This window comes from Callithrix jacchus, chromosome 7 (assembly GCF_049354715.1).
Source record: "Callithrix jacchus isolate 240 chromosome 7, calJac240_pri, whole genome shotgun sequence".
Classification (NCBI taxonomy): Eukaryota; Metazoa; Chordata; class Mammalia; order Primates; family Cebidae; genus Callithrix; species Callithrix jacchus.
In genome coordinates this window covers 116,164,761-116,189,704 of record NC_133508.1, presented here as the reverse complement: position 1 = coordinate 116,189,704, position 24,944 = coordinate 116,164,761, and the positions used below count along the sequence as shown (strand labels likewise).

The 24,944-nt window shown below is 34.3% G+C and overlaps 1 protein-coding gene across 2 annotated transcripts in view; it reads left to right on the top strand.

Annotated features, from left to right (window-relative positions):
* ADGRL4 (adhesion G protein-coupled receptor L4) overlaps positions 1–24,944 on the top strand; it is a 121,916-nt gene that overhangs the window by 72,875 nt on the left and 24,097 nt on the right. For both annotated transcript variants that reach the window (XR_013520532.1, XM_009001541.5), the window contains exons 4-13: positions 938–1,087; positions 1,474–1,544; positions 2,442–2,621; positions 2,731–2,914; positions 4,324–4,440; positions 13,278–13,483; positions 16,273–16,446; positions 17,681–17,884; positions 19,963–20,183; positions 20,313–20,379. Coding sequence is in view for 1 of the 2 variants with exons in the window: in XM_009001541.5 (XP_008999789.1) it covers positions 938–1,087; positions 1,474–1,544; positions 2,442–2,621; positions 2,731–2,914; positions 4,324–4,440; positions 13,278–13,483; positions 16,273–16,446; positions 17,681–17,884; positions 19,963–20,183; positions 20,313–20,379 (1,574 nt within the window). In the remaining variant the exon portion in view is untranslated. The remainder of the gene's footprint in view (positions 1–937; positions 1,088–1,473; positions 1,545–2,441; positions 2,622–2,730; positions 2,915–4,323; positions 4,441–13,277; positions 13,484–16,272; positions 16,447–17,680; positions 17,885–19,962; positions 20,184–20,312; positions 20,380–24,944) is intronic.

Below are 24,944 nucleotides of genomic sequence, written 5' to 3'. Positions count from 1 at the left end.
TGAAGCTTTGGAAAGAAATTAGGTCATTCTTTTATCCTCCAGATTACACTGTGTTGTTGAAATCATTTTCATTTAATAATAGAAAACAAATAAGTTTAAATGTGTTTCTTAAATTGGGTCTTTGTCAAATTAGGACTAAATGTTCTATCATCCATAGTGGAAATTACTGTAATGAATTTGTTGATTAATCATGCAATTCAGAAAGCAGTTTGAGAGTTTGGCCCATGAGTAATATTTTAAATACTCTATTGAAAATTGATTGGCGGTCCTAAAGTTAAAAAATATATGCAGCAGCTGGGCGCAGTGTCTCACGCCTGTAATCCCAGCACTTTGGGAGGCTGAGGCGGGCATAACGAGGTCAGGAGATCGAGACCATCCTGGCCAACATGATGAAACCCCGTCTCTACTAAAAATACAAAAACTTAGCTGGGTATAGTGGTGCGTGCCTGTAATCCCAGCTACTCAGGTGGCTGAGGCAGGAGAATTGCCTGAACCCAGGAGGCGGAGGTTGCGGTGAGCTGAGATCGCGCCATTGCACTCCAGCCTGGGTAAAGAGCGAAACTTCGCCTCAAAACAAAACAAAACAAAAACAAAAATTAGCTGGGCATGGTGGCCAGTGCCTGTAGTCCCAGCTGCTCAGGAAGCTGAGGCAGGAGAATTGCTTGAACCTAGGAAGTAGAGGTTGCAGTGAGCTGAGGTCGTGCCACTGCACTCCAGCCTGGCACCCAGCGATAGAGCGAGAATCTGTCTCAGAAAAGAAAAAAAAAAAAAAAGTATATGCAGCTAAGTTTGTTCTGCCATTGTCTAAATGATAGTATTTCTCTTGCTGTCTTGTAAAATTTGACATGAAACTGCTAACTATAAGTAACACTATTTTCAATAAAGTAGCAAGCATATGAGCACTAACAAAATTTTTTGAAAATATTAATATTTCCAGATATAGATGAGTGCAGTGAATCACTTGTCTGTGGTGATCACGCCGTATGTGAAAATGTCAATGGTGGATATAACTGCTCCTGCAAAGAAGGTTATCATACATCCACAGGAAAATCACAGTTCACACCTAACGATGGCACATACTGCCAAGGTAAATTACATTATCAAATTTTACGTATGATCGAAGAACTACTTAAAATATGTAGTACACAGTTGGGAAGTGTCATAGAGCTACATCTTCCGAGAAATGTGCCTGTATTTTTTATCTTTTATGGAATAAAGAAATAAAAGCCTATTTTTTATTTAATCAAAATTGTAGATAACATATTTTATGTAACTAGCATCCCTGGTCCTTAAAACTCCTTTATTGCATTTTCTGTAAAATATCGTACATTCTAAAACTGAAGAGGGAATTCGGGTGTTAGAGAATGTTCTTTTAATATTTAAATAAGTGAGCAAGATCATTGGGATTGATATAATCTGCTTAGGAAAAAACTTTTTTAAACTTACTGTATAATCTATTTTCCTTTTCTACAGAAAATGTGAATGCAAACTGCCATTTAGATAATGTCTGTATTACTGCAAATATTAATAAAACTTTAACAAAGGTAAGTAGAACAGTTAACAATTTATTTTATTTTGACATTTTGGTTTCAGTTACAATGCTTTCAGTGTCACACATTTCAAGAAGAGTAAACAGTAGTCAAACGTTAAGGAGTTGAAAACATTTACATATAGAGATCTAAGCAACATGTTTGCATCAAAGATAGGGTAAATATGAAACTCCCCAAATTATTCAAGAATTTTACGTATTTAATATGCTACATTTTCATTACTCCATATGTTAGACATTTCTTTTTACACAAAAAAATTGATTAGAAAATAGTAAAGAAATTATTTCACTCTAGACACATCCCACATTCTAAATAGACATAACTGAATGCACCTAGATTAGGTATCTCAAAGTGAACATTTCAAAGAGCAAATGAAGTAGGTCATTTATGAAATTATTATCATATGATTTAAAATGTGATTCTTAACATGAGTAATCAACTATCAGTTTAAACCAAATTTTTGTTTAATCACATTGTAAATACTTTTTCTGGTTGATTAAAATCTAATTTAAAATATTATCATTTATTGCTTAGGATATCAATATTTATAAGTACTAAGGAGTTTATTAAGGTAGATTCATTGGCTATGGTATAATTCTATATTGAAGAATAGTAAGTTATTTTGAAAGCTCATCTTTAAAAATTATTAATTCGAACATGCTCTGTTTCTTTTCTAAAGTAACGTCAATGCTTTTAAGGTATTTGCTAATCTCTTGTAAATAAATTCAGGTTTCAGCGATGCATGTGATGGTTTAGGTTTATTAGTCTGATATTATTTATGTGTACAGCAAGAAAATTAACCTCAGAATAAATTTAATGTATGTTTTATTCTTGTAAAACTCCAGTAGAACTGTTGTAGTTTACTTTATGTGGACTCATTTTTTTTCTCAGATCAGACCTATAAAAGAACCCATGGCTTTGCTGCAAGAAGTCTATAGAAATTCTGTGACAGATCTTTCACCAACAGATATAATTACGTATATAGATATATTAGCTGAATCATCTTCATTGCTAGGTTACATGAACAACACTCTCTCAACCAATGACACTCTTTCTAATTCAACTCTAACTGTAAGTATGTTCAGCTTTAACTCAATATCATTGAGCTTTGAATTTTTCCTTTCATCTGTGATTAGTGTAGGATTCAACACTTCTAAAAGACATACTTTTTTTTCAATAGGAATTTGTAAAAACCGTGAATAATTTTGTTCAAAGGGATACATTTGTAGTTTGGGACAAGTTATCTGTGAATCATAGGAGAACTCATCTTACAAAACTCATGCACACTGTTGAACAAGCTACCTTAGGGATATCCCAAAGCTTCCAAAAGACCACTCAGTTTGATACCAATTCAACGGATATAGGTAAGAAACAAGGGTTCATTTCAAAGTAATAGTGTTTTCCATATAAGCCATTTTCAAAGGTTGGGGTGAGGGTTAGGAGGCATGATGTTGAAACTAGTATTGATAAAATTAAAAGCCATGTTATCAGTGTAGAAATGAATGGGGATGCATATTGCAAAGCAATGTGAATAAAGTACTAGTATAAAGGATAAATACAAAAGCGTTGTCTCCTTCCTGTCATGTCCTCCACCTCTTCTGATTCCCAAACTGCTCAGCAATTAAATGGACAGAGTACCTTACTTCTTGTCATTTTGAGTCCGACATCTCATGACTTATTAGGGTCTATCTTGACCAATGATCTTTTGGATATAGTTTATTTATTTATTTATTTATTTACTGAGACAAAGTCTGGCTCTGTCACCCAGGCTGGAGTGCAGTGGTATGATCTCGGCTCACTGCAACCTCCACCTCCTGGGTTCAAGCAATTCTCCTGCCTCAGCCTCCTGAGTTGCTGGGATTACAGACGTGTGGCACCACACCTGGCAAATTTTTGTTCTATTGGTAGAGACGGAGTTTCACCATGTTGCTCAGACTGGTCCCAAAACCCTGGCTATCCACCTGCTTTGGCTTCCCAAAGTGTTGGGATTACAGGCATGAGCCACCATGCTGCCAGATGTTACATATTTAAACTTCTATTTAGGAATCCTTTGCATGTTGATAATACAAAGCAATCAACATAGCAAATTAAAATGTTTCTTGCTTTATGCAAATTTATGCTTAAAATATTAAGAACCTTATATCAAATTGAAGATGCCTATAAAGTTTTTCTGAGGAAGCAAGATAAGTTTGCTAAAATAATAATTGCATATATCTTTATTGCATTTTCTTGGTAGCATTCTGCTGTGCAACAGTAGATTTACAAAAATCTGATCGGGATTCATCATGTACTCTAAATCAAGGTTTCAAGCATTATGACTAATATATAAGTGCTCTACATTTTTATAATGTTTCTGCATGAAAATGGTGATAATACAGCAGGACAAAGGAATTATTACTCAAATGTTTAATTAAGTCACTCATTAGTAAGTTATAGACACTATACTATAAGACATTGTAGTTGCTTGTCTTTGCTTTAGTAATCACAATTTTATAGCTTCCTTGGTTATATACACGTATTATATTTTATTTAATTCAACCAAGGTTAAATTAAACCATGAGTGCCATAGTGAAATTAGAAAATTGAAACTTGAGTCAGATTTTTAACATATATATTATATTGTCCAAACATGTTAAGAATGTGTTCATTCTACTGGCTATAAATAAGTTAAAACACGATAATAATGGATGAAATTGTCTCCCAGCTAATATATTTATGGATGTACATTGATGAAACTAATCTCAGTTTTTTTATTTTAATGATTTTGTTTCAGCTCTCAAAGTTTTCTTTTTTGATTCATATAACATGAAACATATTCATCCTCATATGAATATGGATGGAGATTATATAAATATACTTCCAAAGAGAAAAGCTGCATATGATTCAAATGGTAGGACTTTAACAATTGAATAGAAAATATATCATTGAATTTGCAATAAATACTTATCATGCATTTGATTATATCATACATACATGTAACGTGTGATTTCCTGTAAAAATATTTGATGTCTGTACAGTATACAGAATATTCGTATACTTACTTGAGATTCCCATTCTGATATAAATACCTGGGGAGAATTTTAGCTGACAATATCTGGGTCCTTGTCTTACCTCCAACTTTTGTTACTGTCTGATATTTTTGAGATTCTAATAAAAATATACAAAAGAACTCTGATTTTACTACTCCTTATACAACAAAGAGACTATATTTGCAGTTCCTTTAATATTTTTCTTCAGTATCCATCATATTCTTCATCATGAGACAAAATTTGTGATTATGTGAGGAAGAAGAGTAGGTTTTTTTCAAGTAGTTTTTTTTTTTTAATTTCTGCTTTAAGTTCTGGTAAACATGCATAGAATGTGCAGGTTTGTTATATAGGTATACATGTGCCATGGTGGTTTGCTGCAGCTACTGACCTGTCCTCTAAGTTCCCTCCCCTTGCCCCCTACCTGCCAACAGGCCCTAGTGTGTGATGGTCCCCTTCCTGTGTTCACATGTTTACATTGTTCAATCCCCACTTATGAGTGAGAAAATGCACTGTTTAGCTTTCTGTTCCTGTGTTAGTTTGTTGAGGATGATAGCGTCCAGCTTCATCCATGTCTCTGCAAAGACATTGAGTTGGTTCCACAGCTTTGCTATTGTAAATAGTGCTATGATAAACATATGTATGCCATGTCTCTCTATAGTAGAATGATTTATAATCCTTTGGGTACATACCCAGTAATAGGATTGCTGGGTCAAATGATATCTCTGGTTCTAAATCCTTGAGGAATCATCACACTGGCTTCCACAGTGGTTGAACTAATTTACACTCCCACCAACAGTGTAAAGGGTTCCTATTTCTCCCTTGCCAGCATCTATTGTTTCTTGACTTTTTAATAATCTCCCTTCTGACTGGCATGAGATGGTATCTCCTTGTGGTTTGGATTTGCATTTCTCTAATGATCAGTAATGTCGAGCGTTTTTTCATGTTTGTTGCCTGCATAAATGCATTCTTTTAAGAAGTGTCTCTTCATATCCTTTGCCAACTTTTTGATGGGGTTGTTTGATTTTTTTCTTGTCAATTTGTTTAAGTTCCTTGTAGATTTTGGATATTAGACCTTTGTCAGATGGGTAGATTGCAAACGTTTTCTCCCATTATATAGGTTGTCTGTTCATTCCAATGATAGTTTCTTTTGCTGTGCAGAAGCTCTTTAGTTTAATCAGATCTCATTTGTCAACTTCAGCTTTTTTGCAACTGCTTTTGGTGTTTTCGTCATGAAGTTTTTGCCCATGCCTATGTCCTGAATGGTATTAGCTAGAATTTCTTCTAGGGTTTTTATGGTTTTGGGTTTTACATTTAAGTCTTTAATCAATCTTGAGTTAGTTTTCATATATGGTGTAAGAAAGGGGTCCAGTTTCAGTTTTCTGCCTGTGGCTAGTCAGTTCTCCCAGAACCATTTGTTGAATAGGAGATCCATTCCCCTTTGCTTTTTTTTTGGTCAGGTTTATCAAAGATCAGATTGTTGTAGATGTGTGGTGTTATTTCTGAAGTCTCTGTTCTTTTTGGTACCAGTACTATGCTGTTTTGATTACTGCAGCTTTGTAGTATAGTTTGAAGTCAGGCAGTATGATGCCTCTAGCTTTGTTCTTTTTGCGTAGGATTGTCTTGGCTATATGGGATCTTCTTTTATTCCATATGAAATTTATAGTAGTTTTTTTTTCCTAATTCCATGAAGAATCTCAATGGTAGTTTGATGGGAATAGCATTGAATTTATAAATTACTTTGGGCAATATGGCCATTTTCACAATATTGATTCTTCCTCTGCATGAGCATGGAATTTTTTTCCATTTGTTTGTGTCCTCTCTTACTTCCTTGAGCAGTGATTTGTAGTTCTCCTTGAAGAGGTCCTTAACATCCCATCTTAGCTATATTCCTAGGTATTTTATTCTCTTTGTAGCAATTGCAAATGACTACCCAGTAGTCATTCAGGAGCAGGTTGTTCAACTTCCATATAATTGTGCAATTTTGAGTGAGTTTCTTAATCCTAAGTTCTAATTTGATTGCACTGAAGTATGAGAGACTGTTATGATTTCATTTCTTTTGGATTTGCTGAGGAGTGTTTTACTTCCAATTATGTAGTCAATTTTAGAATAAGTGCCGTTTGGCACTGAGAAGAACGCATATTCTGTTGTTTTGGGGAGAAGAGTTCTGTAAATGTCTATTAGGTCCACTTGATCCAGAACTGAGTTCTAGTCCTAAATATCCTTGTTTATTTTCTGTCTTGTTGATCATGGACAGTGGGGTGTTAAGGTCTTGTCAACATGGACAGTGGGGTGTTAAGGTCTCCCACTATTATTGGATGGGAGTCTAAGTCTCTTCGTAGTTCCCTAAGAACTTGTTTTATGAATATGGGTGCTCCTGTATTGGGTGCAAGTATATTTAGGATAGTTAGCTCTTCTGGTTGAATTGATCCCTTTACCATTATGTAATGTCCTTCTTTGTCTTTTTGATCTTTGTTGATTTAAAGTCTGTTTTTTCAGAGAATGGGATTGCAACTCCTGCTTTTTTTTCTTCACATTTGCTTGGTTAATTTTCTTCCATCCCTTTATTTTGAGAATATGTGTATCTTTGCATATGAGATGGGTTTCCCAAATACAGCACACCAATGGGTCTTGATTATTGATACAATTTGCCAGTCTATGCCTTTTAATTAGGGCATTTAGCCTATTTACATTTAAGGTTAGTGTTGTTATGTGTGAATTTAATCTTGTCATGATGATGCTGTCTGGTTATTTTGCACTCTAATTGATGCAGTCTCTTCATAGTGTCTTTGGTCTTTATATTTTGGTGTGTTTTGCAGTGTCTGGGTCTGGTTTTTCCTTTCCATATTTAGTGCTTCTTTCAGGAGTTCTTACAAGGAAGGCCTGGTGGTGACAAAATCCTTGAGCATTTGTTTATAAGAAAGGTTTTTTTTTCTTCTTCGCTTATGAAGCTTAGAAGCTTAGATTGGCTAGATGTGAAATTCTGGGTTAAAAATTCTTTTCTTTAAGAATGTTGAATATTGGCCCCCCAATCTCTTCTGACTTGTAGGGTATCTGCTGAGAGGTCCATTCTTATTCTGATGGGCTTCCCTTTGGAGGTAACCTGGCCTCTCTCTTTGGCTGACCTTAACATTTTCTCCTTCACTATGACCTTGAAGAATCTGATGATTATGTTTCTTGGGGTTGATCTTCTCATGGAATATTTTAGAGGTGTTTTCTGTGTTTCCTGAATTTGCCTGTTGGCCTGTCTTGCTAGGTTGGGGATAAAGTAAATTTTTTAAGCTTAGATTTCTCTTTCAGTTTGTCATTTCTCAGTCTTTATATAGTAAACTCTTCAACTAAACATTTTTTTAAAATTGTATCAAAGTTCACGTTTGATTTAGTTCTGGTACTAATGAGGGAATATGGAATGTGTTCTTTCCAGGTCCACAGGGGGCGGAGTTTTAAAGGCAAGAACTTCCTAGTGCCATACCCCACCTCCCATCTCTCTCCATCTGGGAGAGTTAACGGTTTATATTTAAATTTCGCACATGTGGGAAGAAACTAAGAGTCAATTACTCCAGCGGAAGTTCTAAGGAACTCCTTTCATTGGCCTGGGGTCTTAGAGAAGGTGGGGGTTCCTCCCAGGTTAAAGTCCCCTTCTTCCACACCCCTTCGGACTCCATGTTTGGGTCACCTTCCAAGAACACTCCCTTTGTGGAAGCCATATTTCTCTCTCCTGGATATCCCCTCTGGTGTCCCCTTCTACACTGTCTCATGGAAGCCTGTCTTCCCCTCCTAAACTCCATCTCTCTCTCTATTCCCTAATACTCTCATAGAAGCTGCTTTTCACTCCTGGATTCCATCTTTCTGCATTCTCTCACTCAGTGTGAGAGTTAACTGGTTCTTGCTCTCTCCTTCTCCTGTTTCTCTCTCTGTTTAAATAAGTCACTTTCTACAAACACTTTTGAGTCCGGCATTTACTGCGCACTGCATTGTGGTCCCCTCTCTCATTCTTGAGAGGGCAGGAGACCAAGAATCTGTAGAAATGTCCTCTCAGGGGAGCTGAGAGCACCCTGAACCCCAATATTACACTAACAGGCAAATTAATGATTAAATAACTGAATATCCTTCCTATATGAATGATGTAACTAACATGTAAAATTAATGGATTTGTTCCATGCTCATTAGCAGACACTACAGAACCACAAAAAGCTGAATCTTTAAAAATAAATCAGCCTTTCTTTTGTACCTAACTAGCAAATAAGTAGCTACTATTTCAATTTAATCATTTATCTGTTATTTTAGTGCAATGCATTAGAATAACACTCTGCTGATAGTAGAATTTTGTTGTTGTTCCCATATAGGTAAAAATATATTACCTAGAGAAAATACAAATTATAAAATATTTTCAAAGAATGTTTGGATGGTCATAAATACGAATGAAAAACATATACAGCCACATACATATGGTCTCACGGAAAGACACTATTTTATAAAAAGATGTGTTTTTATCATGTTATTTTCTCTATTCTTTCTTATCATGTTCTACACAAAAGTGGGAAATAGCCATAAATAAAACAAAAATAACTAAGCCATACTGCCATTGAACCTTGGTTTTTACTCCATTATATCATATTCTAATTAACTAAGCATACATTTTATATTTAGGAACAAATCCAAAGAATGTGTTAAATAGTTGAAATTTCAAAGACAATTTGACTACTGTTTGGAAGTTTGGAAAAAGACACTGAAAATATCTATTATAGTGACAGACAATGAAATTGTCATGGAATTAATACCTTGAAGAAATTTTGTCTGATTGTATGGTAGCTTTGTTATATTTAATGATCCCACATACAAAGTGACATTTGAAAGGGACAATAATATTAGCTCTCAATAAAGGAGAGTGAAAAGATGTGTTTTTCTCAAGGTTGTATCTTAAAAATAAGGACAAATCTAACACATTGAACAAACCCTCTCAATGTTATGCATGTATTTATTAATGTATTGAAAAACTTAGTTAATAAAACACATGCATTTTTTTAAAACATAAATAGTACCATTGGTAGGAAGAAAGGAGGTCTATGTAGCACAAGTGGATTTTTTTGATTTTTGAGACAAGGTCTCACCCTGTTGCTGAGGCTAATGTACAGTGGCATGATCATGGCTCACTGCAGTCTCAACCTCCCAGGGCTCCAGTGATCCTCCCACCTGAACCTCCCAAGTAGCTGGGACCAAAGACACATGCCACCATGCCCGGCTAATTTTACTATTTTTTATAGAGACATGGTTTTGCCGTATTGCCCAGGCTGGTCTCGAACTACTGCCTCAAGCAATCCTCCCACCTCAGCCTCCCAAAGTGTTGGGATTATGGACCTGAGCCACTGTGCCTCGCCCTTGGATTTTTAAATATTTTTTTATACACTGAATTTTAGAAGAGTAAGGAGGAAAAGTTTGAGAATGAACAGAACAAGATTCTATGCTCTGATCTATGGCTTTATGATAAAAAGATAATAGACTTTTGTTAAGAGCTATCATATATTTATTTTCAAATTACTTATGACATAACATTTAGGTGAAAAAATAGGGCAGCATATGAAGCTCTATTGAGAATGTGTTTTTAGTTATTCTCAAGTTAAAGTAGCAATAAAGCAGTTTGAGAACACTGATTCTCTAAGGAGTTCATTGCATCGTGTATGTGGGAAAAACTGATTTGGGGATTTAACATAAGAAAAATCATGACTCCTGCCACCCCAGTAGTTTTCATTTAATATCTTGGAAGGCAACTTATACTTGTACCACAGTAATAAAAACTATTAATGTCATTCAAAAGAATTAGAAGCGACAAAACAAAATAGGAAGAATGAAGAAGACCTATTGAATGGGAATCTTTAAACAAATATATATAGGTATTAATTCAAAAGTAAAGTCTCCAGAACTTAGCCTAGTTAATTGCACTGTGTAAATGCTCAAAAGTGTGTTCTATCAACTGAACTGAAGGCTATGTCTGGTTCCAGGTAAACATGTGGTAATGTTAACAGATACAGAAAAGATCTTAGGGCAAAAAGACTAAAATAAGCATTGTAAAGAATAAAAATTAGGAAGGATGGATGACAACTTATTAGGAAATGATCTAATCTTTTCAAATTATTCCAGGTTTTTCTATCCTTTATTAGTGAATGAATCCCTAATTTTTTATAAAAGATATGGATTTGGTAAGAAAATTCAAAGCTAGATCAAGCCTCAGATTAGTGAGAAATCACAGGAATTGAAATTGAAAAACCTGGGAATGGACAAATATATACTGAGACAATATGTTTTTAAAGGAGGTGAGAAGATATTTTGGAAGATTTTCTGTGGCACCCTTTACCAAAAGTCAAAAATTGGTTTTAAATAAATATTTTTCTTCACAAAGGAAAGCAGTTAACTAGTAGATTTTAAAAATCTATCTTATATTTTTGATTCTTCATTAGATTTTGAACCATCTCTATTACAACTCCTGAGATGCAACTGTCCCACGACATGGTTCATCAACTGGACCTGGTCATGTTGACCTAACAGGTATCCAAGTCCTACCTCAGGCCCTGGTCTGTTTGTAGCAAAGTCTGGGATAGTTGTCATCTTTTGGAGTCATAATTTCACTAGTCCAACAATGCCATAATTTCTCTAATATAAGTTTTCTAATATGGCACTTGAGGAAAATCCTTTATGTAATATATCTGGGTTTAGCTAGACTCTTTTTTAAAAAAAGATTTCATCTCATATATTGAATGCTCATATACTTTAAATAACCAAATATGGCCAATTACAGTGAACCGACTTTTTCATTAATAAAGCCCAACAACAACAAGAGCAACATGAAAACTAGAGATCACAGAGCCAGATTCACCTTTAATCACTTTTTAAATGATTTAATTTCAATAATTTGAATGTCAGTGCTGTTTTCAATTGATATAACATTTTCTTACTCAGAAGGTTTCTAGATTATCTAATTGTAAGCTTTTATCTTTACTATCAGACTATTAAACTAATTACTTTAAGTATTTTGGTTCCTAACTGGTTATCACAGTAATATCCCACCATGAAGTTTTTGAAGCTTCCTATTAGGATTCCTCAAGGATCTTTTGTTTTTTGTTTTTTGTTTTTTCAATTATACTTTAACTTCTGGGGTACCTGTGAAGAACATGCAGGTTTTGTTACATAGGTATACATGTGCCATGGTGGTTTGCTGCACCCATCAACCCGTCATCTGCATTAGGTATTTGTCTTAATGCTATCCTTCCTCTAGCCTCCCCACCCCCTGACAGGCCCTGGTGTGTGATATTCCCCTCCATGTATCCATGTGTTCTCATTGTTCAACTCCCACTTATGAGTGAGAACATGCAGTGTTTGGTTTTCTGTTCTTGTGTTAGTTTGCAGAGAATGATGGTTTCCAGCTTAATTCGTGTCCCTGCAAAGGACATGAACTCGTCCTTTTTTATGGCTGCTTAGTATTCTCTGGTGTACATGTGCCACATTTTCTTTATCCAGTCTATCATCGATGTGCATTTCGGTTGATTCCAAGTCTTGGCTATTGTGAACAGTGCCGCAATAAATGTGCGTGAATGTGTCTTTATAGTAGAATGATTTATAATCCTTTAGGTATATACCCAGTAATGGGATTGCCGGGTCAAATAGATCCTTGAGGAATTGCCTCACTGTCTTCCACAACGGTTGAACTAATTTACACTATCACCAACAGTGTAAATTAGTTCTATTTCTTCACATCCTCTCCAGCATCTGTTGTTTCTGGACTTTTTAATGATTGCCATTCTAATTGGCATAAGGTGGTATCTCATTATGGTTTTTATTTGCATTCTCTAATGACCAGTGATTTTCTTCATAAGTTTGTTGGCTGCATAAATGTCTTCTTTTGAGAAGTATCTCTACATATCCTTTGCCCACTTTTTAATGGGGCTGTTTTTTTCTTGTAAATTTGTTTAAATTATTTGTAGATTTTGGATATTAGCCCTTTTGTCAGATAGGTAGATTGCAAAAATTTTCTCCCATTCTGTAGGTTGCCTAGTCACTCTGATGAGAGTTTCTTTTGCTGTGCAGAAACTCTTTAACAATATCTCTTGAGGTGCCTTTTTAGATTAAGATGGAAAACATAAATAGTAATACACATTGGCAACTTCTAGCTCACACAATCATATCCAAAGAATTCTGCTTACTCCTGTGATATGGAGGTTTCCAGTTTTGTTATTACAGTTCTTTTTTTGGATGATATTAATACTTGTATTTTTGATTTTGGGCTGTTTGGTTATATGCCAATGCACTGCATTTGGGGATTTTTAGGGGACATGGATAAATGGCTGCCTCTCAAGGAAATAAATTTCTTCCCTGACACTGTATAATTATGTTATCAATATTAAATAGAAACCATTTTAGTGGGCATAAGCTTGAACTTCAGTGACATGTTACAACTCCTTCAACTCTAAATTTTCTTGACTCAGCCTGTGATAATTCATGATTACCTTCAAATCCTAGAGGTCAGAGAATATGTCTTAATAAGGATTAATAATGCAGGCATGGGCTTATTGTGGTTCATGTTTCAGTATCTCGGTATTTGTCTAACTCCCTAATGTAAAATGTCTGTTCAATTTTTATGTTTATCTTCAGAGTCTAAATACACTTTGTTTTATAAGAATTTCACTAAATATTCTTATTTGATTGATAGGCAATGTTGCAGTTGCATTTTTATATTATAAGAGTATTGGTCGTTTGTTTTCGTCATCTGACAACTTCTCATCGAAACCTCAAAATCATAATAATTCTGAAGAGGAGGAAAAAGTCATCTCTTCAGTAATTTCAGTCTCAATGAGCTCAAACCCACCTACATTATATGAACTTGAAAAAATAACATTTACATTAAGTCACCAAAAGGTAAGTTGTTTTTCTGGTAGTTATTGGCTATGATTGTGACTTAAAGAAGTGAACTGTTTTTCGTTGTGTCCCTTAAATTATCTGAATTCGTGAGTTTGAAAATACAGATTTGAAATTAAAAGAATGAAGTAGCTTTAACTAATTTTTCCATAAAATATTTTTTACTTTCAGGGCTCTTTAAACATTCCAATTAATACCGAGAAAATTATTAATTTGATTCTCTGGAATTAAGCAATATTTTAGTTTTATTTTTAAGTACACTGTCTATTTTCAAAGTATCCATAGTTTCAAAGAATGACTTATTAAAAAGTATCACAATCAGAGAAATAAATGTCACTTGTATAATAAGTGAGGTGTTTCCTTAATACTTGTCATTTTAAATAGTATTTGAAGGGATTCGGGATTAAGGGATTGATTAAAAGAAAATCATAGCAAAATTTACAATATTCGTAGAGAAATTAGTGGAGACCATTGTACTCTTTTATTTGTATTCTAAATCATTTTTCAGATTCATATATAATTAAAGATATACAATAAAAAGCATGAGTAGAACTAACCAACTATTTAACTATTTTAGTTAAAAATGAATGGGGACAACTCAAAATCACGGGTGATTTGCTACCATTTAAAAACTGATGTTATCTTAAACTGTCAACAGAATTTCAGTTCTAGTACATGATGCAAGTACTTCTGAAGCTCCATTTGAAGTACCTTGAAGTTGAGCAGTGATATTTGCATTATTATGGGAGGAGAAGGAGCTTTGTAAACAAAAAGAATATATTGGCTTACACACAATACAAACATGTCACTGCTAAATAAAAAAATCTAAGGAAGAGAAAAACTAAATGTATAGAAAATATAAGCATTATATTGAGGGAAAAAGAAGGTATGAAATTGTTTAATAATGGAAGCTACACTTAGACTTCTTTAGATGCTAAGTGCAAAAGACACTTTTAAAACTAAACACCAAACACTGTTCCTTGACATGATCTGATGGTTTTTCTGGTTTTTATCAGTGGAATGTTTTGGCAGCTAGAGAGTTGCCAAGAAAAACCCACTTTACCAGTTTCATAATGAGACACGGTGTGCTCTCATGGCCTTGTGGCAGTGGTGCACTTCACTGGAGTTTTCATCAGGCAGGCTTCTGGTCGGTCATGGCATTGGAAGATCCTGGATGTCAGTATCCAAAAGCAGTTTATTTCTGACCAATCAGTTTCCCAGGAAGAAACTTTTTTCTTTCCTATCTAGTCCAGACAGAAGTCTGGTTGAAAGTATTAGGAAAATTAAGAAAATGTGGTAGGAGATGGTGGGAAATCAGCGTGTAAACAGAACCTTACTTAACTGTGTTTTTGAATGATGCCGACAATCACAACTCAGTCTGGTTCCTCAATTCTAGAGTCACTTGCTTTCCTAGAATTAGGCACTTCTCAGGGTCTTTTTGAGAAATTAAAAGAATTTCAATTTTCTTAGTATAGCTTGACCTCCTTGAAAAACTTCTAGTAATCTCTCAAATTTTAACTCAGCTATCTTTCCAGACTCATTGCAGGCAAATTCACACTGTTTTTGTCAGAGCTCCAACTGTTGACCTAAGGGTTATATTTAGTATCTATCCCATCAAAACAATTATCTTATTGTATCTAAAATCATCTGAGTTTCTCTGATCCTTGAAGAGCTGATGGTCTTCTTAACTGATAATCCCCACTCCTTGAACAGTATACATGGTACATTTGACACTCAAGACATGTTTTCTTTAACAAATAGTTGTCTGAAATTTTGAGTTTGATTCTATATTAATCTATTTATCAATATTTAGTCTTAAATACATCTTAAAATCACATCTCTTGGCCTCTTAACATAGTATTTCTCTCAGAGGATGCTTATGAGAGTCAAACTAAGCAAAAGAAGCAAGCAAGTACATAGTTAACTGTAACCTGTTATATAACTGTAAATAGCTTTTATTTCTGCAAGTTCAACATTTTGTTTATGAATTATTAAATCATACAGTAGGTATAATCCTATGATTAATTAATATAAAAGTATCGTGAGGAGAACTCCACTGTTTATTGAGTAACTATCACACAGCCTGTCTGTGATATGATCTGTCCCATGTCTTTTATCTGATCTTGTCTTCACTATTCTTTACCTCATTCACTGTGCTGTAACTTAACTGGCTTCTAGAAGATTCTGGAATACCTCTGGTCAGTCTGACTTCAGAGCTTGTCCATTTGCAATTCCAACTGTTTGGAGTCCTCTATTCCCAAGTCTGTTGGACCTACCCTTCACTTCATTGAAATACCTACTTAGACATAATCTCCCAGGAGAAGCCTCTTTGAACAACTCTCCCTCTCACTTTCTAGTTATTTTTCTCATGGAATAATGTTTCATCTCTGACTAGAATGTAATGTCAACAATGTAAACGTTTTCTTCTGTTTTGTTCGGTGTTGTATTTTTAATACCTGGATTAATGACAAATATCTAGTAAATACTCAACAAATATTTACTGAATAAAGATGTATATGATAATTATGCACTGTGGTAAATGACATATGAATGATTTCCTTTAATAAAAATTTTCACAGGTTTGTAAGACAAGACTGATAAAATATAGCATTGTTGCAATTTAAATTTCCATTCTTCATGTAGCAGCCTTTATTTATTAGAATTTATTCTGTGTTTCACTGTTAAGGCATTGTTTCAATCACATTAAAGGTATCTTAAATATGACAGAAGCAATACTATATATGTAACTTTTCTCTCTTTTTTTCATTAGTAAAATGTCTTTTTTTCAGACGACAGATAGGTATAGGAGTCTATGTGCCTTTTGGGATTACTCACCTGATACCATGAATGGCAGCTGGTCTTCAGAGGGCTGTGAGCTGACATACTCAAATGAGACCCACACCTCATGCCACTGTAATCACCTGACACATTTTGCAATTTTGATGTCTTCTGGCTCTTCCATTGTAAGAGAATTTTCCCCTTCATAGTTATAAATCTGCCTATCTATGTTCCTTTTTCTGTTTTTTATCCATGTCATTCAAGACAATACTTAATTTTTTAATATATTTTTCTTGGGTTTAAATAGCACATTTAGTATAAGAGATAAAACCCCAACTGGATCTCTCTTTCTGTCTGTTTTCCTACCTATCTTCTAGAACATGTCTAGTATGCATTTAAGATTATTCCTAGCCTAAGAGTTATCTAGTCTGTAATATCTGGTAGATTACATGTTAAATTCAATTGTAATGCTGCTTTCAAGAGTCATTTGTCCATTTTAAAGTATCATGGAATTTATACTCCTTTTTCTGTGATTACAGTTTATTTTTACTCATGACAAAGCTCCTGAAAATATTTGACAGTTGGTCAATAAGTGTTAGCACACTCATAGCTAACATCATGATTTTAGCAATGTAGATCCCCACAAGATTTTTAAACATGAAGAATCTCTCTAAGGTGACTAGTTTCATAATACGTATTTTACTTTTGTAATATCTTGTTTACGTTATATATTGATTACATCATTTCTTATTTTATAGCTCTGTGCCATAATCTCCATTAGATTTATTTATAATCTTTCATTAAATATATCAAGTAACCAAACAAATCTGCCTAAACATAATGTCAGTCCTAAAGATGATTCTTTTCCTGAGCTTAAGCAAGTAAACATCTATTCTGTTTATAAACATAAGTATTCATCCAGTTAGAATAAAACCAACATTTTATATTTCAAAATTTCTGAACAATATTACTTGAGAATTCTTATGTTCAACACTGCTAACACCTTTGTTTCATGTGTTTTAGATGAATCACTGCATAGACATGAGACTTAGTCTTACCACTGATAAATCTGTTTTAATTAACCATTTTCACATTACAATAATAAATTGGCTTTCTAATGTAATGAAATTAATGATGATAACATTGTTAAACCATATACTAATACTAATACTATGCCTAGAAAAAAATCACCAATTACAGAACTGTTAAAGTGCTACATGATTTACATTAGATTTATGTGGATATTAAGGATTTTCAGAGGTACAAAATTTTTCTCATCTAAATGCACATTTATATTTTTACATTTTATGAATATTTTGATTAATGTTTCACCAAAAACGGAAGTTCATTATATGTTGTAGCTCCTTTGACAAATTACTGAGTTATTCTTTTAACAGCTTTATTATTATTTTCCCTTAGGGTACTAAGGATCATAATATTCTTACAAGGATCACTCAACTAGGAATAATTATTTCACTGATTTGCCTTTCCATATGCATTTTTACCTTCTGGTTCTTCAGTGAAATTCAAAGCACCAGGACAACAATTCACAAAAATCTTTGCTGTAGCCTATTTCTTGCTGAACTTGTTTTTCTTGTTGGGATAAATACAAGTACTAATAAGGTATGTAGGCACCCTAATCTCTATTTTTGTCCCATGCTATTTGTACTTTCTTAAATATATATGTCATAGAAACATTAATTGTAATTTAGGGTTTAATGGGGCAAGCATACTCATTTGTTCTTCGGCTATCCTTTCTAAGTTTGATAATACTGACATAGCTAAGCAAACTACTTATCAAGTCCCTTCAGCAAAAATGTCCCTCATTATGATGAATTATTGGGACAAATTAAAACTTTGCAACAAACTGAATAAATACTTTTTTTCTGTTTTGTTTTTAAATGAATGTTAAACAAAGACCAAGGAGAGGGAGAATTAAAAATAAAGTTTATCTTAGAATAGGGACTGAACATAATGCAGTGAGGATTTATAGGTGAAATGTGATAAACTGTTTCTACCAAGTACCTTTTCTAACTTCCCATTTCCCAAGATTATTGATTTTGAACCTTCCCAAATGGTTTCATATTGTGGTGGTCTGGGTCCTCCTAGAAGCAGGTGTTCAGATAGGGTTAAACATGAAATAGATTTATTCACGCGATTGCTGGTGAGAGCAAATGGGAAGAGAGAGTCTTGGAGAGCTATCAGACCAAGATTCAGGTATGACCCTGAGGGGGAGAAAAGGAGAGTGGGCAAAAGCATTCCCCACAGTAGTGCAGTTTTAAGGAAAGGTCAGCACAAGTGTCAAGAAGTCCTCTGGGAAGTTCTCAAACCAAAGTTACTTGTCAAAGGAATCCTTTGTCTCAGGAGCAGGAGTCCTTTGTAAGAGGAATCCTTTGTCTCTTACAGCAGTAACCCTACTGTGCTCACTCATGGGCTAGCAGCAGCCTATGGGAAGTGAGAGCAGCAGTGGATTTCCTATGGCTGAAGCTGTAGCCTAGGCCAGTTGCATTCCTTACAGTTGGAGATTGGGGAAGTCCATACTTGTGACCACAAAAAGTGAAATTGCCTCCATATTTCCACACTTAGTGTGGAAGCCTGAAACCAACAATCACTTAGTAAGGTTTTCTTCAGAAGTAGATGGCAAAAAAGTGTCTACTTTAAACAGTATACACTAGCCTATAAACTCTTACCTGTTTTTATGTTTTGCAGTGGTATTCGTAACACTTTTCAATTTTATGTATCTTCCACTATTCTCCAATGCCAAGTTTCTCTTTTAGTTACCTCCCACCATTATCTTCACTCAAAACTACTCCTTCTAGTGTTTACTTTCAACTCTTTCACCTACTAAATGTTTTCCATTTTTCCAGTCATATCTCAAATCTCACTTCCTTGCTAAAGTGATTTCCAAATTTTAATTACCAATGATCTTTCTGTTCCCCAGCCTTATAGAATACTCTCTAACATATTTTAGTATGTCATCTCATTAATTTTGAATTATATTCTTTTTTTTAATGGGATAGGTATGTAAGTATATATGTTCTATTAGTATGTGAACGTGTAACTACTTCATTTTCTGTTATTTCTTATAGGTCTAACTTCAGTTCTAGTTGTGAAATAAACACTGAAAAGAATGTTTAAATGAAAGTCATCTCAAATTTACATGAGAATCTTAACAATTTGAAGTAATTCTATAATGGATATTCTGATGAAATACATTATTAGTCTCTTTTGTCAATTTTATCTTTGTCACCTAAGATATTAATTTTATTTGGTTTAGCAGAGTATCGTAAGTAATTTTTATTCTTCGAGAATGAATAAAATAAAGGAAAACAGAGGTATCTCCAAAACAGAAATCAACTTAAATCCTAACATATTCACCAAGATACCATGGTTTACATGTGAATAATCCAGTTTATCACATTACATAAATATATAAAAGTTATAAACCTCTGGACAAAAACAACAACTTAGTTCTATCACAAGATTGGTTGATATTTCTTGTTGCTGAAGCACAGTTTTTGCTTTTCTAAATCAGCTAAAACTAGTTCTTTAAGAACTGACATGACAGGAATATTTTAATAAGATCAATCATCATATAAAGTGGCATACTTTATAGTATAATGAAAGTTGAGATTGTATGTTATGATAATTTTAAAACAAACACTGCCAATGGCTTTTTTTTTTCATTGATTTCTATCTAGCTCTTCTGTTCAATCATCGCTGGACTGCTACATTACTTCTTTTTAGCTGCTTTTGCATGGATGTGCATTGAAGGCATATATCTCTATCTCATTGTTGCGGGAGTCATCTACAACAAGGGATTTTTGCACAAGAATTTTTATATCTTTGGCTACCTAAGCCCAGCCGTGGTAGTCGGATTTTCAGCAGCACTAGGATACAGATATTATGGCACAACCAAAGTGTAAGTTAAAATGATTTAATGAGCATTTCAAATACAATATTGAATGTGCTTCTCATATCTTTGATAATTTTGCTTTGTTAAAGTACATACAAACGTATTTATAGGTTTTATCTTTTATTTACTTTTCAGATGTTGGCTTAGCACCGAAAACAACTTTATTTGGAGTTTTATAGGACCAGCATGCCTAATCATTCTTGTATGTATATACAAAATTGTCATTACAATTCCAAAACGTGGTGATTATAGGGTGCTTAAAATTTGTAGCAATAAGGTGTTATTCTAAAAAAAAAAGAAGTATTTTACAGTATATCACTTATCAGCATTTTACATATATTGTAATCGAAAAATATATGTGTATCTTGTAAATTCAAAGCTATTACAATTCATTTGCTCCTCTTGATGGAGGATAGATTTCTGCATAACATAGAGGAAAAAGCATTTTTCACTTATCAGTAATACCCTGGCATACTACAATACAGAGAATGTGCCAAACAGCTGATAATCTGGCATTTTAGATGTTTATGTTATTTAATCTTTTATCGATGATCGGTCATCTTTGAAGATTAGACTGTCATCTTTATAGTTTTATCATCTTTATGTACCCTGTCATCATAAAGTGATTTTAAACTAAATTACAACATCAGAGACAAGAACCCACTATTTCTCATGAACAGACAACTCATATATTGATAGTCCTATTTCAGCAAGGAAGAGGGCCTTTTAATTCTTATTGGAAGTGGTTTCAAACCTACAAATTTGGCAGGCATTATATGTTCCATTCTAAATAAAGACATATATATATATATATATATATATATATCTCAAGAGCATTTCTAAGTGCTGAAAGTTTTCAACAGTCTTTCTGAATATAATAGTCTGTCAATGAATCTGGGAGGCCTGACAAGACTCTAGAGTGGAATGAATTATCAGTAGAGAAGTTATGGCGATATTTTGGACAATTTTGTTCCATATGTTTTGACCATAAGCTAGCCATCTTTTTGAATTTCTTTTTCTCTTTTCCTTTCTCCTTTGAGTTTTTTATGGTTATGAGGGTACTGCTAAGTAGAAAAGGACTTGAAATACAAAGCAGATAATTTTCATCAAGCTGTATTTTGCAATGGTGTGAGTGAAACCAAGTGCATTCACAAACTACACTTTCTACTCATCACAAAAATGCATTTGTAATTCTCACAATAAGTCAAACAATATTTTATATAAGAAAATCCATGAGCCAGATTTAAGCTAAAACAATTTGAGTTAACTTATTCTAACTCCAAAGTTTTTAATCCACATAAGAATATAAAATGGTGTCCCACTCACATATTTTTATGGGTTACTCTGATATGAGTATTTCATGTGAAGACATATTCTACATATCCTAATTTTACTGATTTTCTCACCGTAGAAAAATCCATCTTTGACATTGTTTTGTACACCAGTGAAAGGTCTGTGGAACAATGACTCTTACTGTTTAGAAGAAAAGTAGCATGATAGGAATTATACTGAAACAACTAAATCTGGAGCATACTTCTCTAAAATAAGAAAGGGGAAGAATTCTTTGAAATAGTTTTTAATAGTTGCCCATGTAAAGCTAATTTGGATTATTTTATAGTAAGATATAGAGAATTTAGATGAGCTTATTTAAAAATGAGTGCTGCAAACTTTTCTAGAAGTCTAAATGAACAGTGTCACGTTGTTCTAGTCTGGAGTTAATGAACCAATTTATCTTCTATACAGCCTCGGTATAATCATTTCCAGGTTAACCAAAGGGTCAGCCTACTTAAAAAAATGAGTGACGCCCCTCAGTTTTACTCTAAAATTAAATATTTTTTATCTTTTATAGTATCCTTTTTAAATACTAAAAAATTCTTAAGTATTAAATCAAAGTGAATTAATTTACTCCAGTTATCTTTGTTCTCCTGTGCTAATGCATGCATATTTCTGTTGTTATTCAGTTGCATAACACAATGTTAAATGACATTTTTCCTGTTGCCCAAGAATAGTATCTAGTTCAAAGATAAAGTCAAAGAGATATTGAACACCAAACATTTAAAAAAGAGCCATCAACAGATTAGACCTGACTCTTCCTATGGGTCTTACATTGAAAAAGAAAGACTGGCTATAGCCCCTTGAGAGGACTAGAGAAGGCAGCTCAATGGGTGACAGCCCAGAATTAGGAGGGCTTGGCCTTTAGGGGAGGACAGTGTTCTCTGTTGGAAGGGTTTTGTTTTTGTTTTTGTTTTTTTTCCCTATGAATGAGAAAAAGTGATAGTGTTTTCTTCTACCCTGAAAACAGGATGTGAAGGACTCCTCAAAAAAGTTTGCAGGGCATGGAATCAAAATAGTAAGAGTAAAATTATCACCCTGATCTCACATTGCTAGAATGACTGTAGAGTTTTCATTTATCCCTGGTATATAAGAATATTAGATTATGGTGAACACTTTTTATGACAGTTTGGCATATATCCCCTGATTTGGAGCCAAATGTGAACCTAGAGACTAGCACCTGCTTTTGTTTGGAGTTTCCTGCAGGCTATGTGCTTACTGGAATATTCTTCAATAGCAGGGACAGAAAAGATTATTATATAGTGTGCCTAGTAATAAAATGATGGAGCAGTACACAATGACTTGAGCTATTCTATAAGCACAGATAAGTTGGAGAAATGGAAAGAAGCCTCAGGGCTGCCTAAATCAAGTGAAGACATATACAATGAAGAGAATGGATTGAATGGACATATGGATATCCATCTTTGAAGAATAGAAAGACAGAGGTGGAAATGAAATGCCACAAACATCAAGTAAATTATACACACCATCAAAGCAAAGACTGTCTCTTAAGCCAAGACTGGCAATGGTGATAAGAACTAAAGCAAGACGATATCATGAAGCTCCCCCATAACAACAGGTGGTCGGGCCCTTCTACCCAAGTGCAGAGTTGTGGAGCCTTAGCAGTAGAAGACCAGTATCTCAGAACAAACTACGCTGCCCCTATGCAAACACATATGCTTCAAGTATCTGGAAAAGAAAAAGAAGTAAACACCAGATTTTTTAAAATCTAAAATTACTAAAAGCTATGGCATGTAAATTTAAGTCAGCCCCTGACATTAAAAACAAAAAAGTAACTTTTATGTCACCAAAAAAATCTCTACTTTATGAAGTAGAGATTTCTTTTTTCTTTTTCTTTTTTTCTTTTTTTTTTTTTTTTAAAGGCGGAGTCTCGCTCTGTTACCCAGGCTGGGGTGTAGTGCAGTGGCATGATCTCGGCTCACTGGCTCACTGCAATCTCTGCCTCCTGGATTCAAGCAATTCTCTTGCCTCAGCCTCCTGAGTAGTTGGGACTACAGGTGCACACTACCACGCCCAGCTAATTTTTGTATTTTTAGTAGAGACAGGGTTTCACCTTATTGGCCAGGCTGGTCTCGAATGCCTGACCTTATGATCTGCCCACCTCAGCTTCCCAAAGTGTTGTGATTACAGGCATAAGCCATCACGCCCAGACAAGATTCCTGTTTAAATTGAGTTCAGATGTTCAAAATCTATCACCACTTGCCATTTTTGGGATGGCAATGAGCTACTGATTAGGAATTTGTCATTCTATGCTTTAGAATATTCTGCTAGGTAAGGACCCAAACCATACGATTAAGTTCACCATGTTAGTTGGGTGATCTGGACAGAATAGAAAGACAAAGAAAATGTAAGAAATATTTTCTGCCCACTACAATAGGAATGAGGGGAAAAAACACAACACATATGATAAATAATAGTACATAATTAAATATAAGTGATACTGGTGAGATATGGAGAGATCACTATGACTTTCACAGTCATTCAAAAGTCTTCATTAAGATGGAGGACCTTGTTTGTGGATGTGACAAGAAGCAGATTCTGCTACATATGATTGTGAATGTGCAGAGGATTCCAAGTGTAAACTAAAGCAAGCAGCCCTTTTAAGCATACCAGGTTCCTTTTGAGGGAGAACAAAGGACAAAGCAAGAAGTAGTTAGCATTGTAAACCAGGCAATACTGGACATCAACTGAAGTATCATCATTATTCACAGTATTCAAGAATCAACTTTTTAAAATAGATTAATCACTTGTTAGTCTAGATTGTCCTTAACTACTAAACAATGTTTTACCTCCATAAATAAACTCATCTATTTCTTCTCCTCCACTATTATAGTAAGCCCCTTGCTATCCCTACTAAGATGTGAGTATTAAGAACAATAGTAAGAGGTTTTATTTTAATTTATAATGTGTTTGTTCTTATTTTATTTAACTTTTATTTTAAGTTCAGGGGTACATGTGCAGGTTTGTTATATAAGTAAACTTGTGTCATGCGGTTTTTTTGTACAGATTATTTCTTCACCCAGATAATAAGCTTAGTACCCATTGGTGATTTTTCCTAATCCTCTCCCTCCTCTCACCCCCCACCCTCAAGTAGCTCCCAGTGTGTGTTGTTCCCCTCTTTGTGTCCATTTGTTCTCATCATTTAGCTCCCACTTATAGGTGAGATCATATGGCATTTGGTTTTCTGTTCCTGCATTAGTTTGCTAAGGATAATGGTCTCCAGCTCCATCCATGTCCCTGCAAAAGACAAGAGCCCATTCTCTTTATGGCTGCATAGTATTCCATGATGTATATGTGCCACATTTTCTTCATTCAGCCTACCACTGATGGACATTTAGGTGGATACTCTGTCTTTGCTATTGTGAGTAGTGCTGCAATGAACATGTTTTTTTAAGATAGAACAATTTATATTCC